The 16,713-nt window shown below is 42.1% G+C and overlaps 1 protein-coding gene across 1 annotated transcript; it reads right to left on the bottom strand.

Annotated features, from left to right (window-relative positions):
* Positions 1–6,038: 6,038 nt before the first annotated feature.
* On the bottom strand, positions 6,039–6,977 carry LOC128123388 (olfactory receptor 1D2). The gene has a single exon (XM_052759746.1). The coding sequence runs from the start codon at positions 6,975–6,977 to the stop codon at positions 6,039–6,041; it is 939 nt and encodes a 312-aa protein (XP_052615706.1).
* Positions 6,978–16,713: the final 9,736 nt, after the last annotated feature.

Here is a 16,713-nt window from a genome sequence, read left to right as displayed (position 1 = left end):
CAAAAATTATATGTTCATAGGTGTGCGGATTAATGTCAGGGTCTTCAATTCGATTCCATTGGTCCACATGTCGGTTTCTATGCCAGTACCAAGCTGTTTTTATTACTGTAGCTCTATAGTAGAGCTTGAAGTCAGGGATCGTGATGCCTCCAGAAGTTGTGTTATTGTACAGGATTCCTTTGGCTATCCTGGGTTTTTTGTTTTTCCATATGAAGTTGAGTATTATTCTTTCCAGGTCTGTGAAGAATTGTGTTGGTATTTTGATGGGGATTGCATTGAATCTGTAGATTGCTTTTGGTAAGATTGCCATTTTTACTATGTTAGTCCTGCCTATCCATGAGCATGGGAGATCTTTCCATTTTCTGACATCTTCTTCAATTTCTTTTTTCAGGGACTTAAACTTCTTGTCATATAGGTCCTTCACTTGCTTGGTTAGTGTTACCCCAAGGTATTTTATGTCATTTGTGGCTATAGTAAAGGGTGATGTATCTCTGATTTCCTTCTCCACTTCTTTGTCCATTGTATATAGGAGGGCTACTGATTTTTTTGAGTTGATCTTGTATCCTGCTATGTTGCTGAAGGTGTTTATAAGCTGTATCAGTTCCTTGGTGGAATCTTTGGGGTCGCTCAAGTATACTATCATGTCATCTGCAAATAGGGAAAGCTTGACTTCTTCCTTTCTAATTTGTATCCCCTTAATCTCCTTATGTTGTCTTATTGCTCTGGCTAGAACTTCAAGTACTATATTGAATAAGTATGGGGAGAGTGGACAGCCTTGCCTCGTTCCTGATTTTAGTGGAATCGCTTTGAGTTTCTCTCCATTTAATTTGATGTTGGCTGTTGGCTTGCTATAAATTGCCTTTATTATGTTTAGGTATGTTCCCTGTATTCCTGATCGCTCTAATACCTTTATCATGAAGGGGTGTTGGATTTTGTCAAATGCCTTTTCTGCATCCAGTGAGATGATCATATGGTTTTTTTCTTTGAGTTTGTTTATATGGTGTATTATATTGACGGACTTTCGTATGTTGAACCACCCTTGCATCCCTGGAATGAATCCTACTTGATCACGGTGGATAATTGTTTTGATGTGTTCTTGGAGTCTGTTTGCCAGTATTTTATTGAGTATTTTTGCATCAATGTTCATGAGGGAGATCGGTCTGTAGTTCTCTTTCTTTGTTGTATCCTTGTTTGGTTTAGGAATTAGGGTAATTGTAGCCTCGTAGAAGGAGTTTGGTAATGTTCCTTCTGTTTCTATTGTGTGGAACAATTTAGAGAGTATTGGTATTAACTCTTCTTTGAAGATCTGGTAGAATTCTGCGCTGAAACCATCTGGTCCTGGGCTTTTTTTGGTTGGGAGACTTTTAATGACTGTTTCTATTTCGTTAGGGGTTATTGGACTATTTAAATAGTTTATCTGGTCTTGATTTAACTTAGGTATGTGGTACCTATCCAGAAAGTTATCCATTTCTTTTAGGTTTTCCAGTTTTGTCGAATAGAGGTTTTTGAAGTATGACCTGATGATTCTCTGGATTTCCTCAATGTCTGTTGTTATGTCCCCCTTTTCATTTCTGATTTTGTTGATTTGGATGCTCTCTCTCTGTCTTTTGGTTAGTTTGGATAAGGGCTTGTCTATCTTGTTGATTTTCTCAAAGAACCAACTCTTTGTTTCATTAATTTTTTGTATTGTTCTCTTTGTTTCTATTTTATTGATTTCAGCTCTCACTTTGATAATTTCCTGGCGTCTATTTTTCCTGGGAGACTGTGCTTCTTCTTGTTCTAGAGCTTTCAGGTATGCTGTTAAGTCTCTAGTGTGAGATTTCTCCAACTTATTTATGTGGGCATTTAGTGCTATGAATTTCCCTCTTAGTACTGCTTTCATAGTGTCCCATAAATTTGGATATGTGGTGTCTTCATTTTCATTGATCTCTAGGAAGTCTTTAATTTCTTTCTTTATTTCTTCCTTAACCCATTGGTGATTCAGTTGGGTATTATTCAGTTTCCATGAGATTGCAGGTTTTCTGTAGTTTTTGTTGTTGTTGAAATCCAACTTTAGACCATGGTGGTCTGATAGAACACAGGAGGTTATTCCAATTGTTTTGTATCTGTTTAGATTTGTTTTGTGGCCAAGTATGTGGTCAATTTTAGAGAAGGTTCCATGGGGTGCTGAGAAGAAGGTATATTCTTTTTTGTTAGGATGGAATGTTCTGTAGATATCGATTAAGTCCATTTGAGTCATGACATCAGGTAAGTCCTTTATTTCTCTGTTAAGTTTCAATTTGGGAGATCTGTCCAGTGGTGAAAGTGGGGTGTTGAGGTCTCCCACTATTAATGTGTGGGGTTTTATATGTGATTTAAGCTTTAGTAATGTTTCTTTTACATATGTGGGTGCCCTTGTGTTTGGGGCATAAATATTCAGAATTGAGACTTCATCTTGGTGGATCTTTCCTGTGATGAGTATGTAATGCCCTTCTTGATCTCTTTTGATTGATTTTAGTTTGAAGTCTATTTTGCTGGATATCAGGATGGCTACACCCGCTTGTTTCTTAAGACCGTTTGATTGGAAAGTCTTTTCCCAGCCTTTTATTTTTAGGTAGTGTCTATCTTCGAATTTGAGATGTGTTTCTTGTATGCAGCAGAAAGATGGGTCCTGCTTTCGTATCCATTCTGTAAGCCTATGTCTTTTTATAGGTGAATTAAGTCCATTGATATTGAGGGAAATTAATGACCAGTGATTGTTCATTCCTGTTATTTTTTGGTGGTGATGTGTGGGTACTTCTATACGTTGGGGTTTACTGCTGTGGCTTTATCTGTTGCCTGTGTTTTCGAGGGTGTATCTGACTTCCTTAGGTTGGAATTTTCCTTCTAGTGCTTTCTGTAGGGCTGGGTTTGTGGATAAGTATTGTTTAAATCTGGCTTTGTCATGGAATGTCTTGTTCACTCCATCTATGGTGATTGAAAGTTTTGCTGGGTATATTAGTCTAGGCTGACATCCATGGTCTCTTAGTGTCTGCATTACATCTGTCCAGGTTCTTCTGGCTTTCAAAGTCTCCATTGAGAAATCGGGTGTTATTCTGATGGGTTTGCCTTTATATGTCACTTGGCCTTTTTCCTTTGCTGCTCTTAATATTCTTTCTTTATTCTGTACGTTTAGTTGTTTAACTATTATGTGGCGAGGGGACTTTTTTTGGGGGTCTAGTCTGTTTGGTGTTCTATAAGCTTCTTGTATCTTCATAGGCATTTCCTTCTTTAAGTTGGGAAAGTTTTCTTCTATGATCTTGTTGAATATATTTTCTGTGCCCTTGAGTTGGTATTCTTCTCCTTCTTCGACCCCTATTATTCTTAGGTTTGGTCTTTTCATGGTGTCCCAAATTTCTTGGACATTTTGGTTCATGACTTTGTTGGCTTTAGTGTTTTCTTTGACTGATGAATGTATTTCTTCTACTGTATCTTCAACGGTAGAGATCCTCTCTTCCATCTCTTGCATTCTGTTGATTATACTTGCATCTGAAGTTCCCAATCGTTTTCTCAGATTTTCTATTTCCAGCATTCCCTCTGTTTGTGTCTTCTTCATTTTTTCTATTTCCCTTTTCAGGTCTTGGACTGTTTCCTTCATTTGTTTCATTGATTTTTCTTGATTTTCTCTCAGTATTTTATTGTTTTCTTCCAGGACTTTATTGATTTCTTCTAATTTGTTTGCCCTTTCCTCTAGTTGTTTACAGCGTTCTTCACATTTTTTTGTCTTTTCCTCTACACAAGCCTCTAGCTTCTTCATGATGTCATTCATAAGGCTGTTTTCTTCTGCTTCTTCCAATTTCTGATGTTCAGGTCTAGGTGTTGGAGGAGGGCTAGGGCCTGGTGATGCTGTATTGCTATTCATTTTGTTGTATATGTTTCTGCCTTGACGTCTGCCCATCTCCTTGTGGTTCGTTCTTGGCCTTATCCGCACACTTGGTTCAGCCAGACCAGTATTCCAAAAGGGAAGTCCGGAGTAAGATGGGAGCTGGGGGCCGGCCTCTAAGTCTCAGGAAGAGGCTTGGGGCTCAGGCGGATGGGAGTGGGGGCAGGGCGTGGAGACTGCAGGGCCTGCCAGGGGTCTTGGAGAAGGGGATCCTTCCCGGTGGGGCTAGCAGGGAACCTGCCGGGTGGCTAGAACCTGGGGCCAAGTTGGGCAGGTCTTCCCTGGAGTGGCTGGTGCCCAGGGATGGGGTCCGGGGCAAGGAAGGGCACTCACCAGTTTTCCAAAAGGGAAGTCTGGAGCAAGATGGGAGCTGGGGGCCAGCCTCTAAGTCTCAGGAAGAGGCTTGGGGCTCAGGGGGATGGGAGTGGGGGCAGGGCGTGGAGACTGCAGGGTCTGCCAGGGGTCTTGGAGAAGGGGATCCTTCCCGGTGGGGCTAGCAGGGAACCTGCCCGGTGGCCAGAACCTGGGGCCAAGTTGGGCAGGTCTTCCCTGGAGTGGCTGGTGCCCAGGGATGGGGTCTGGTGCAAGGAAGGGTATTATTAACTCTTAATGGTCAGAGTGCCCAAGAAAAATGTTCAGGCCAAAGCTACTGCAGTTATTATTCAATTTCCAGCTTATAACAATGTTGATATTTTATATCTTTATGGAATTTGTTTATATGTCTGATCCTGGCATTTTTTGTTCCTTGATCATATGACACCACAGTGGCTCTCCATGAGCTAGCTTTTCCAAGGGAGGTCCTGACACCAAATTCTTTTGTCATCTTTCTACGTCACTCTTTGTCCATCAATATAAGTCCCTGTGTAAGGCAGAGGTAACTTCAGCTAATCAAACTTTGTTGCTGTATATGCCACATAATGACCTGAGTGTATAGTGGGAAGAGGCTTGTAATCTGATCTGCAGCCAACTCACCTAGCCCACAGCATCTTGTTGACTGTTTACATTTACTTTGTTTTGATTATCTTGTTCCTGAGTGAGTACAGGGACATATGTTTTAAGAATATCTCATACCCTCATAAAGAGATCTCTGACTTCTTTATGTGTGTCACAACCTCAAAGACATAAGGAAGACCTTCAAAGAGATAAGGATATCTCCCTAAAAGCTGAAGGGGTAGTGTGTTCTAACTTGAACTTCATCCTCACCTGTAGCATCTTTCTTCCATTTATTTATTTATTTATTTATTTATTTATTTATTTTTAAAAGATTGCTTTATTTTAATATTATGTGTATGACTGTCTAGCCTACATGTATATCTGTGCCTGGTTCCCACAAAGGCCAGAAGAGGGTGTTGGATTCCCTGAAACTGGAGTTGCAGATAGTTGTGAGCTGACATGTGGAACTTGAACCCAACTCCTCTGGAAGAATAGCAAGTACTCTTAACAGCTAAGTCATCTCTACAGCCCTAGAATTTTTATTTTAAACAGACAGATATACATCTTTAAATCAGCATGCTAAAAATTGCATTTCAACTGATGAGTTGGGTTTTATATGTAATTTTAACTATTTCTCACAATTGGCTATGAACTCCATATTCATACTTGCAACCCAGTTTGAAGATTTGTAGAGACACTCAGCTAGTCAGTCTCAATAGAATGTGTTGATGAATAGCAGAATGACTGCCACGTCAACTGAAATTTGCTCTCTACAGTCTGAAACCCTGCTGGCTCTGTTTATTCATCTCTAAAGGATTTCTTCCAAATCACCATAGCCCAGTGACCAACCTTCTAATCAGTCACCATTTGCTATTTGTGCATTTGATGTATTTAAGACAACATGAGAGATGTCTCTTTGTCATAAGTGGCTATATCTTGACAAGGCTGAGAATGTGCTCCTATGGTCAGGCACATTGAAAATTCAACCCTGCAATATTCTAGTATTGGTATTAGTGGGACCTTATTTATTACCAAAGCTATTGAGATGCAAGGGATGATGTACTTACATGTCTTTCTAACATCACATAGGTTCATTCAGAGCTGGAGCTGTGTCCAAACACTCCTGCTAACCCATAGGATGACACTTCGCACATATTGAAGGATATATGCACTCCATTTCATTTCCCTTTTCCCAAAACAACCCTCATGTTAACCTCTGAATCGGCTTCCTTAGAAGTCTTCCCAGAGCCCCATGCATGTCCTTGTTCCTCAGACTGTAGATGAAAGGGTTCATCATGGGTGTCACCACTGCATACATCACTGTGGCTACTGAGTCTTTCATGGAGTAGGTGTGTAGGGGCTGCAGATACACCATACAAAGTGTCCCATAGAAGAGGACCACCACAGCCAGATGGGATGCACAGGTGGAAAAGGCTTTGTACTTGCTAGAGGCTGAGGGAATTCTGACAATAGCTCTGACAATCCAGATATAGGATATGATCATGAGTCCAAAAGGAGCAAGGAAGATGAAGCAGCCTGTGGCGATCAGCACCATGTGATTGATGCGTGTGTCGGAGCATGCAAGCCTGAGCAGGACATACATTTCACAGAAGATGTAGTGGATCTTCCGAGACCCACAGAAGGTTACTTTGGTCATGAGGATGGTGTGGATGAGGCCATAGAGGATAGATAGGGCCCAGCACAAGACGAGGAGCAAGATGCAGAGCTTAGGGCTCATGGCTGTAGTATAATGGAGGGGACGACAGATGGCCACATAACGGTCATATGCCATTACGGCCAGGATGAGGTTGTCCAAGGCTACCAAAGACACCAGGAAGTAGAGCTGAGTCAGGCATCCTGTGTAGGAGATGGCTTTGTTCTGGGACTGAAGGTTCGCCAGCATCTTGGGGATCGTGTTGGTGACAAAGAAGAGGTCAGTGAAGGAGAGGTTGGCCAGGAAGAAATACATGGGAGTGTGCAGGTGGGAGTCGGAGCTGATGGCCAGGATGATGAGCACATTCCCCACCACTGTGACCAGGTACATGGACAGAAAAGTCCAAAACAGGATGCGCTGATGTTCAGGAACCTCTGAGAGCCCCAGGAGTAGGAACTCAGAGTCCCCGCTCTGGTTGCCTCCATCCATTTCTCAATTTTCTGCAATGTGAGCACCAGGAAATACTTACCAAGTGTTCTTAATTAGATGGAGAATGAGCATAAACAAAGCCAACTGCTTTCTTAGTATTAAAAGTAACCCAGAGCTAGGTGTGATCCACTTCTCCGTAATCTCGGCTACTCAAGAGGCTGCTGTGGATAATAACTTGAGCCTAGGAGGCTAAAATCAATTCTAACAACATAACAAGGCTTTGCCACCTCCATCCCTAAAACTAATCTCCCACCCAGATTGAATTGAGTGCTTTGTGTGTGCCAGGAATGACCTACATTTCCAACTGTATAATAATACACACACAATGCAGAAAATTGTACTGAGAAGGAAAAACATCCCAAAATTTCCCCAAGCAAATACAACCTCCTTGGAACATTTGGTGTTCATATTTTCATTTTTTTTATCCAACTATCCTTATTTGCTTACTGTGCTGGGGAAACATTCCTTAAGTTAATACTATAACTTAATGCCATTTTAAGATATCAAGTAACTTAATTTTTATACCTCAAACCTTTCTTCCTTCCTTTCACTCTTCCTTTCTGTCATTTTTCTTTTCTTTTTTTTTTTTGAGGCAGGATCTCACTATATAACTCTGGATGGCCTGAAACTCATTCTACAGACTAAGCTAGTCTTGAACTCATAAAGATCTGCCTGCTTCTGCCTCCTAAGTGCTGGTATTAAAGTTGTGAGCCACCATACCTGACTCTTCCGTATTCTTAAAAACTATTTCTATCAGGTAGTATTTCTCCTTTATTGATTTTGATGATATGTAGTCTTCCCTATCCAAAAATTATGTCTTCTCTTATTTTAGAACAAGTGTATTTCATTCTTTCTATATTTATTTATTCATATATTTATTTTGTTGCACTGGGTTTGGAGCCTAGCTCCTCATTCATGTATGCCAGACAAATGTTCTACCCTGAGATGTATCCCAAGCCTCTTTCCTTTATTGTATATAATTCATACTGTAACTGTAATACCATTTAATTAGCATATAATTTTGGTGAGTTGAACTTGCCTACTGTACAGAATTCATGGCAAATACAATATTTTCCTTGGAATAAAAAGACAATTTAATCTACTCATTTGAATGGACTCAATAGTTTAAAACAAAAATATTCTAAGTAATCAGGTTAATGTTGCTTTAATGCAAAAGTCTTTCTTTATGGAAAAGATACAAATTAAACTACAAATGAACAATACCAATGGCAGGGATGAAGTGCATCTGCCAAAGGGCCATCTCCATCTCAAGGAATCTATCCTCTGCATGAACAGCAGCATCATTAAAGTTGAAAATAGATGGGAGTGTGCAGTTGACTTCTGACAGGATGATGTGGAGAGTCCATGAACACTTTTCAGAGAGAATGGTAAAAAGTGTAAATGGAGGATGGAAAGAGCCTGGAAATGATCCTAAGCAGCTGTTTCAGTAGATAGATGGGGAATAAGGAAGAAGATGAGGGTGTGGATGTTAGAACCAGGACGTCTCCTCTACCACCCTAGCCCTGGAAGAGAGTCCACTCGAGTTACAGCAACCTGGGATACACAATTCCCTCTCCCATGGCCACAGTGTGTGTGTGTGTGTGTGTGTGTGTGTGTGTGTGTGTGTGTGTGTGTGTGCTTCTGTGTGTGTGTGTCTGTGTCTGTGTGTCTGTGTCTGTGTGTCTCTGTTTCTGTGTGTCTGTGTATGTCTGTGTGTGTCTCTGTGCCTCTGTGTGTGTGTGTGTGTGTGTGTGTGTGTGTGTGTGTGTGTGTGTGTGTGTTTCTTCCCTCACCTTCAGTTACCTCCGACTGGAGCTAAGCCTCAGTCTTGCAGGAGAAGAGAGGCAGCTGCCTTCTGTTCTGTCCCCTGTGGGATGGAGGCTCTAGCTCAGTGTGGAGGGCTGAGGATTGAGGGGTCTGTCCACCCTTGACTAGGCTTGCACTCCTGGTTTTGTAGAAGGAAGGGAAACTGACAGGGCCGAAGATTGCTGTCTCCATACCCTCCATGCTCTGCCCTGGGGGAGGGTCCCTAGGAGGGAAGACTGCTTCTTTCACAGCCGGTTCCAGTGCTTTATCTGGGAGACTTTTCCAATAACAGACCAAAAATAGATAGTCCTAATCCCTTCCCAAAGGAACTGGCTTCATTTGCAATAGGGCGTGGAGACCTTGAAGGCCCGTGGTGCCCAGAACAGTGGAGGTTAGCCGGGCGGTGGTGGCGCACGCCTTTAATCCCAGCACTCGGGAGGCAGAGCCAGGCGGATCTCTGTGAGTTCGAGGCCAGCCTGGACTACCAAGTGAGTCCCAGGAAAGGTGCAAAGCTACACAGAGAAACCCTGTCTCAAAAAACAAAAAAAAAAACAAAAAAACAAAAAAACAAAAAAAAAAAAAAAAAAAAAACAGAACAGTGGAGGTTGTGATGAAAGGCAGCTGCTGGGAGATTCACAGATTTGTGGTGACGCAGTCCAGACTGCAGGAAGCTGGAGAGCAGAAGAGACCACAAAACTCTACCACAGCCAGGACAAGACCATCTATGGCAGCAAACATCCTTCAAAGGACTGGACTGGATGGGATTGGTTTGCTTTGCAGTGTCTAGAGGATTGTTAAAACAACTGTCAGCTGCAGTGAGTGGAGATGGAGTCAGGGAAGGAGAACAAAGCCCTTCTGGTGTCACTAGTGTCCGCTCATGGTAACTTTGGACATTAAACAAATAAGTAAACAACAATAACAGACCCAGAAGAGGAGACTGGGACCCTGAATTGCTACAATAAGTTACCTAAAATGTCCACACTCCAACAGAAATGAAGAGATGGGAAGAGAAGCAGGCAAGGGGCTGGGGTGCGAATCCACGGTGGAAGGACACTTGTCCAGCATACGGGGTGCTCTGACCTGATCTCCAGCCCGTCAAAACAAAGCAGGATGCTGCGATCTGGCACTGAGGAGACAGAGCAATAGGATCATTGCACTTTGAGGCCTGCCTGGTTGACATAGCAAGTTCGAGACCAAGTAGGGCTACATAAAAAGATCATTTCTCAAAAACCAAACCAACCAAACCAAAACACCTCTCTCCTGAAACAAAACCAAAAACCAACAACAGAGGCAGTCAACAAAACCAAGTTAACAAAACTAAACACAGAACCAAGCCAAGTGGCTTGCTTAGTCCTCAATCCCAGCACTTGGGAGACAAAGAGTGTGTTTGAGTCCAGCCTGGTCTACATGGCGAGTTGCAGAGTTACACAGTGAGACCCTGTTTCAAACAACAAACTAACAAACAAGAGAGCAGACAAAATGAAAGCCATGATCAATTAAATACCAGAAGTGTGTGGTGTAGAGAAAAAAAAATCTCTAAGGTCTTACTGAAAAACAAAAACAAATACAGAAACAGAGGGAGAGGAGGGAAAGGGTTAAACTCACTAAGGGGAAGCTTCCAGAGTAACAGAGAAGCACTGTGAACCACCACAGTTGCTGTTAAAGTCCCTGGTTTGTTAAAACACAGATTGCCACTCTCCATTTGGCTGGATGATGCTAAGTCACTCCATTTGCGACAGACATTTCCTCTGCCCCAAGGATGAGGGGACAGAACTGTTTAGAAGGCCAATGAGTTTTTCTGGATTCCCTCAACTTGTAACTGGTGGGGCTAGAATTTGATGTGTGTCACCTCTGCCTCCAGATCCCCTACCCCAACTGATCCCTCACACATCAACCAGGGTAATAATGTGTACCTCACCTAGAGTTCTGGACAAAGAGCTGAGATGCCACACGTGACACATTTCTCCAACTCTAACATGATTATGAATTGGAGGGGCTTCTATGGAAAGGGCTAAGGGACATTTATTCTTTAACAGTTCAATCCTCTGATATTTTCCACCCAATTTTTATAGGAAACTCTGCTGTGGGCAAGAGAAAGGGGGAGCAACAGGGTTTCCAGGACCCTCTCCAGCTGACGCCTGGCTCTGCTCCCTCCTCAAACAGAAGCAACCTCAGCTCATCCTGTGTCTGCACAGAAGGGCCTGGGATGCTGAGGTGGCGACCGGTCTGGGTCAGACCCTGAGCTGCAGCAGCACAGGAGAGGAGTTTTGGAGAGAACTCTCCTGGGCTTCCCCAGAACAGGAGAGCTTGTCCAGGTCAGGAGGTAAGGAGCCAGAAGGAGAAGGGTACCCAAGCAAGTGCTGTGCCAGCAGAGACCTGAGGAGTCAGGAGATTCCTCATCCTGGAAGGCACCCAGAGAAGCCTCATAAGCCTGCAGGATGATTAAAGTGGAGTAGGTGATGTTCAGGGTTCTTTATAGAAGAGGTACCCAACTGTGGAGAGGAGAGGGTGTTCTTCTGGATCTGCTCAGACACTGCTACAGCTTCCTGCAGCCTGTATGGCTGCTCAAGTAGGTTGCACTGTGCCTGGCAGTGTCTTTGAGCTGTGACTGCCTAAATTCACTTGGTAATGGATGACAGACATGAGCCAGGAGACAGGGGTCGGGATGTTGGCATTCTGTGCTGTCTGTTTGCTTTGTATGAGACTACAAGCAGGAAAAAGGAGACAATTTGGAAAGTGGTCAATGAAAGGAGCCTCTTCCCTTGAAGCACTGTTTCTGTGCTGAGAACCAAGTCTTTTTAAGCAAGTACTTGGTTCTTCTGACCCGTGTGCTTTGAGAAACATCACTCTGAGTCTACAAAAGTTTTAGACTCTGGTGTGGGTGTGGTTAGATGGCCTCAGAGATTTAAACTCCTCTATTATGTGCTTGGCTGTGTGTGGAAAGACTGTAGGGCAACCTGAAAAAGAACTCCTGGCTTACAGAAAGAAACAGGCTTTGGCCCATCCTCTGTTCCCTTCAGCAGCATGATGCTGAGCAGGAAACACACAGTTAGGAGCTTCTTCTCTCCTCTGTGCAGCCCTCCTGTGGATGGAGAGCTGCATGCAGGGAGGTGATAGCGCTTTGATGTGAGGGATGGTGTGAGTGAGAAGATGATGATGTGTGTGTGTGTGTGAGAGAGAGAGAGAGAGACAGAGACAGAGACAGAGACAGACAGACAGAAAGACAGAGACAGAGGCAGAGACAGAGAGAGTGCTCTCTAGATCTTACCCACTGCTCTGGGTGGCTCTGGTTCTGCTGCCTTCCCTTTTCATATATAGGATGAAAATTCAGTCCATTACTTTTTAAAACAGGACTTTGTGATTAGTCCTATTGGCTACAACTGGGGAGTAGTGGCTTGTTCCTTGGGTCTTCATTCCTACAAATCAGGAGGCAGAATTTGAGGCTTTTTGTGCTGTGGTTGGTCCAGGGCATCCCAGGACTGATGCTTGAATCTCAGGTTCATGAAGAAAGGGACTGAAAAGGGTTATTTATTAGTTTTGGAGAAGCCTTGGGGAGACAATCCCAAGACAGCTACTTGAGATGAACATGGATAATTAATTGCTCCAATGTTAATATCTGGAAGCAAAGGAATTGGGAAATGAATCTTGTTTACAGGAAGTGAAATAAATCATTATTACACTGAAACCCTCAAGTAAGGCTAAGCTGAAAATTAATGGTTCACAAATTCTGAAATTGGCTTGAGCCATTAGAGGTTTGGAAAACCTCCAACAGTAGTAACTTCAAGTACTAAGTTAAGGTAGTTTTAAAAAATCAAGGGCATGACTGTAGCTCAGTGGTAGAGTGCTCACCTGTCATGCATGAAGCCCTGGGTTTGATTCTAAACACTTTGAAAAGAAATTGCTGAGTCTTTGCTGGATATGGTGGTGCATGCTTGCAATCTCAGCACTGATGACGCTGAAGCAGGAGGATCTTGTACAAGGCCTGTCAAGGTCACATAGAGAGACCTCATAAACAATATGGTAACAAAATACTATACACAGAGGAGAGAAAGTCACCAAGACCTCTGATTGTTTCTCTTAAACACAGTATCTAGAGTGCATTAGAAGAGAAGTAAACAGCTAAGAGAGTAAGATCACAAAAGCATGAACCAGCGCTGGAAGGCATTAGGGAATCAAGATGATGTAAGTGCCAGACAAGACTGGAAAGCAATGATGCTTAGGAAATACAATGAACCTGAAAAAGTTTTATAAACCCAACAGTCATGAACACTTAAAAAAAATTACAGTGTGCTTATTCTGGTCCTTCCTGTTCATTTCCTTACTTGCCGAAGCACAATCACAGCAGCCAAGAATTGGAAATAGTCTAAGAGTTCATCAGCTGATGAGTCAATAAAGAAGATGTGATCCATATTCACTGTTGGATACTGTTAGGCTGTGAAGAAAACTAGAATCCAGTCACTTGCAGATGGAACTGGATTATGTTAAATGAAACAAACAAAGCATGGACAGACAAGTACTGAGTGTCCCCATGTGTGGAATATAAGCAATCAGGACTTAGTCTTGGCTTTCTTCCAGCCCCAAATCTCTTCCCTTAAACCCTTTGAATGGTTTATTCTTCCTTAGTCTTAACTAAGAGTCAGCTCAACTGTACTCAAGTTCAAAGATTATAGACAGATTTTTGTCAATACTGGTTGTGGTGGTTTGAAGGAGATGTTCCTCGTAGTGTTGGACATTTGAACACTTGATCTCCAATTGATGGTGCTGTTTGGGGATTTGAGAGATGTTGTCTTGTTGCAGGTAGTATGCTACTGGGGGTAGCCTTTGAGAGTTTAGACTTGTGCCATTTCGAGTTCAGTCTCTCAGCTCGTATTTGTGGTCCAAGAGTGAGCCCTTAGCTTCCTGCTCCTGGTGCCATGGCTAGTACTTGCTGCTCTGCCATCATAGGTTCTTATCCTTTGGACTTGTAAGCCCAGTTAAATCCTTCTCCTATACATTGTCATGGTTACAGAAGCAGAGTGGTTCCTGGGAATGGAGAACGTGGGTACTGAGGAGTGAACGCTCTCAGAAGATGAAGAAGGGTGTGGGCTCTGCACTACAGCTTCACCTGGTGCTGAGAGTTACTCAGGGGCAGAGGTCACACTCATAGAACCAGGCCCACCTGGAGGCAAGAAGCCAGCCTTGGAACTCGGTGTTAGTCCTTGGCTGTGGACTGCTGACTGCTTCTTGGAGCAGTGGGCGTAGGGAGAGTTGTTCAGCTTCTCAGGCCAGAGAAATGGAAATTATAAGCTATTTTCCGCCAACACTCAGAGAAGCTGAGCATAGGGTGAGTGAAACAGCCAGAGAAATGTACCTACAGCATCCACTAGTAAGATCTGAAGTGCATATAGCCTTCTTTCCAACAATCCATTCCGAGCTATGTTTTCTGGATCACCCTTACTCATGTCCCCAAAGAGAGATGTACAAGAAAAGTCATTTAAGTCTTATGTAAATTGATAGAAGTTAGAAAGTACTGAATAAGACTTTTTCCTAGTAAATATATGGTTTGACTCAGACCCATGTGCATAAACTCTCCTCTTAGAACGTCCTTCATTGTATTCTATAGGTTTTGATGTTGTGTTTCATTTTCATTCATTTCTAGAAAGTTTGATTTCTTTCTTGTTTTTATTTGTGACCCATTCATCATTCAACCACTGTGAGTTCATGGGCTATCCACTAGATCATAGACTGTCTATCAGTGGTTAAATCCCCACAGAAAAGTGACTATCCATCTCCCAGCCACTATCAACTGCCAAGAGAGCCTCAGGCAAGGCTTGGCCTTGTAAGTCTCTCCCCATCTATCCTGTAATTTTGACTGTCTTGATCTTGTGTAGGTCCTATACAGGTAACCACAGCTGCCATAAGATGATGAGTGCAACAACCATGTCATGACCAGAAGATAGCATATCATAGTACTGTATCCCCTTTCTTTCTTCATACTTTTTACACATTCTTTATTGATATTTCCTAAGAGTTGTAGAGGGTTGTTGATACTGATTTCCTATTTAGGGCTAAGCACCCACAATCACTTGTTCTTAGCACTTTGATCAACTATGTATCACTCCATGAATCACTGATCACTGTAAAAGAAAGCTTCTCTACCAAGACTGAAGGAAGCCCATATCTAGAGATATAAACACATTTAGAAGGTTCTTTGACAACATGATTATTTAGCAAAATAACAATAGTAGGTTCTCACCTAAGACCTTTGACATCCCTGCCCATGGACTTTTGACCAGGTTTACAGTGCCAGGAATGAAATTTCCTCACGTGGAGAAGGCCTCAAGTCCAATCAGAAAGTGGTTGGTTCCTCCATAACAGTTATGCCCTATTAAGCATTTGGAAATATCTTGCCTTGAAGGATGGTATTGCAGTATGCATGGGCCAGAACTGGGTAAAAATCATTGATTTCTTTCTTCTTCTGGCTGCTTTAAAAACTCTTTCTAGCACCATGAAATCTGGTTAACAGAGGAGAGATTTCTCAGTTGGTTTGAGATTGATTCTTCTTTGTACTGCAAGTGAAGTATATGGTGCCTTCAGAAGTAGAGTCTTGCCATCTGGTTATGAAAGGCAATAAAGAACAATGTTAGCATCTTCTGTTATTTTGGTTGCTTCTGAGGCTTCCCTGACCAAGAACTTGTAAGGAGATACCTTATGCTTGGTACTGAGATTTTTGTTTGATAACCCATGTCTTCTGGAAACCACACTGTCTTCCCATATATGTTATCTCTGTTCACACTAATTTTTAAAAAAGAAATTATAATTTTGTAATTAGTTTTCAAACTAGTGGATTTCAATAAGGGTTTTGCACACATCCTAGGTTTTAGATGTATGAAAACACCCCCTACTCCTTCGTCTTCTCCATCTCTTAAACCTTTTACTCCAGTGTTCCTCACTCTTCTACCATATATCATGTGTTATACTATCAACTCTAATTGTAATTTTTGATCCCTCTTTTATCTGAAGTGACATTCTTTATCTATTCTCTTAGTTTTGGTTTGAAGTCTTTTTTTAGATATTAGAATCATGAATCATGATGAATACTTGTATTTTGGTTCCATATGCTTGAAAAACATTTCCCGGTGATTTACCTTAAAGGGTCTGCCTTTCTTTGATGGTGAACTGTATTTTATTATTATTATTTTTATTATTATTATTATTATTATTATTATTATTATTATTATTTTATTATTATTATTATAAATGCTTTTTTGATAGCTGAGGCTTGTTACTAGCTAACTATTACACTTAAATTAACCCATAATTCTTATCTTTTTAACCACATGGCTTGGTGCCTTTTCTCAGTACAACATTCTCATCGTGCTTCTCTGCATTTGCCAGCAACTCTCTGACTCTGCCTTTCTCCTCCCAGAATTCTCCTAGTCTGGCTCTTGTGTTCAATCTCTTCCTGCCCAGCTATCAGCCAACTAGCTTTTTATTAGCAAATGAGAGTAATCCATATTCATAGTGTAGAAAAGGATTGTTCCACAGCAAATACCTTCAGTTTTACTTTTTCAAAATGCATAACAATGTTACTCAATTAAATATTTGCATTTTTACCAAGGTTAAGATGCACTAATCTAATAAACTGAAAGATTTTTCCTCTGTCTCAGGCACATTGAATATAAATCTTTTAAGAATTTTTTTATTCATTTTACATACCAACCACAGATTCTCCCTCTCATCTCTCCTCCTGCTCCCCCACCAGCCTTCCCAGGCCCACCCACTCATCTCCTCCTCCAAAAGGGTAAGGCCTCCCATAGGGAGTCAGCAAAGCCTAATATATTCAGTTGAGGCAGGACCAAGCCCCTCCCCCATGCATCAAGGCTGAGCAAGGTGTCCCACCATAAGTAATGGGCTCAAAAAAGCCAGCTCATGTACCAGGGATAGATCC

This window comes from Peromyscus californicus, unplaced genomic scaffold (genome assembly GCF_007827085.1).
Source record: "Peromyscus californicus insignis strain IS unplaced genomic scaffold, ASM782708v3 Scaffold_3__1_contigs__length_106647218, whole genome shotgun sequence".
Taxonomy (NCBI): domain Eukaryota; kingdom Metazoa; phylum Chordata; class Mammalia; order Rodentia; family Cricetidae; genus Peromyscus; species Peromyscus californicus.
Note: the sequence above shows the minus strand (reverse complement) of the source record. Positions and strands in the feature narration are given on the sequence as shown.

What these genes read in the sequence shown, in the direction of transcription:
- LOC128123388 (XM_052759746.1), bottom strand. Translation starts at nt 6,977, where the DNA reads ATGGATGGAGGCAACCAGAGCGGGGACTCTGAGTTCCTACTCCTGGGG.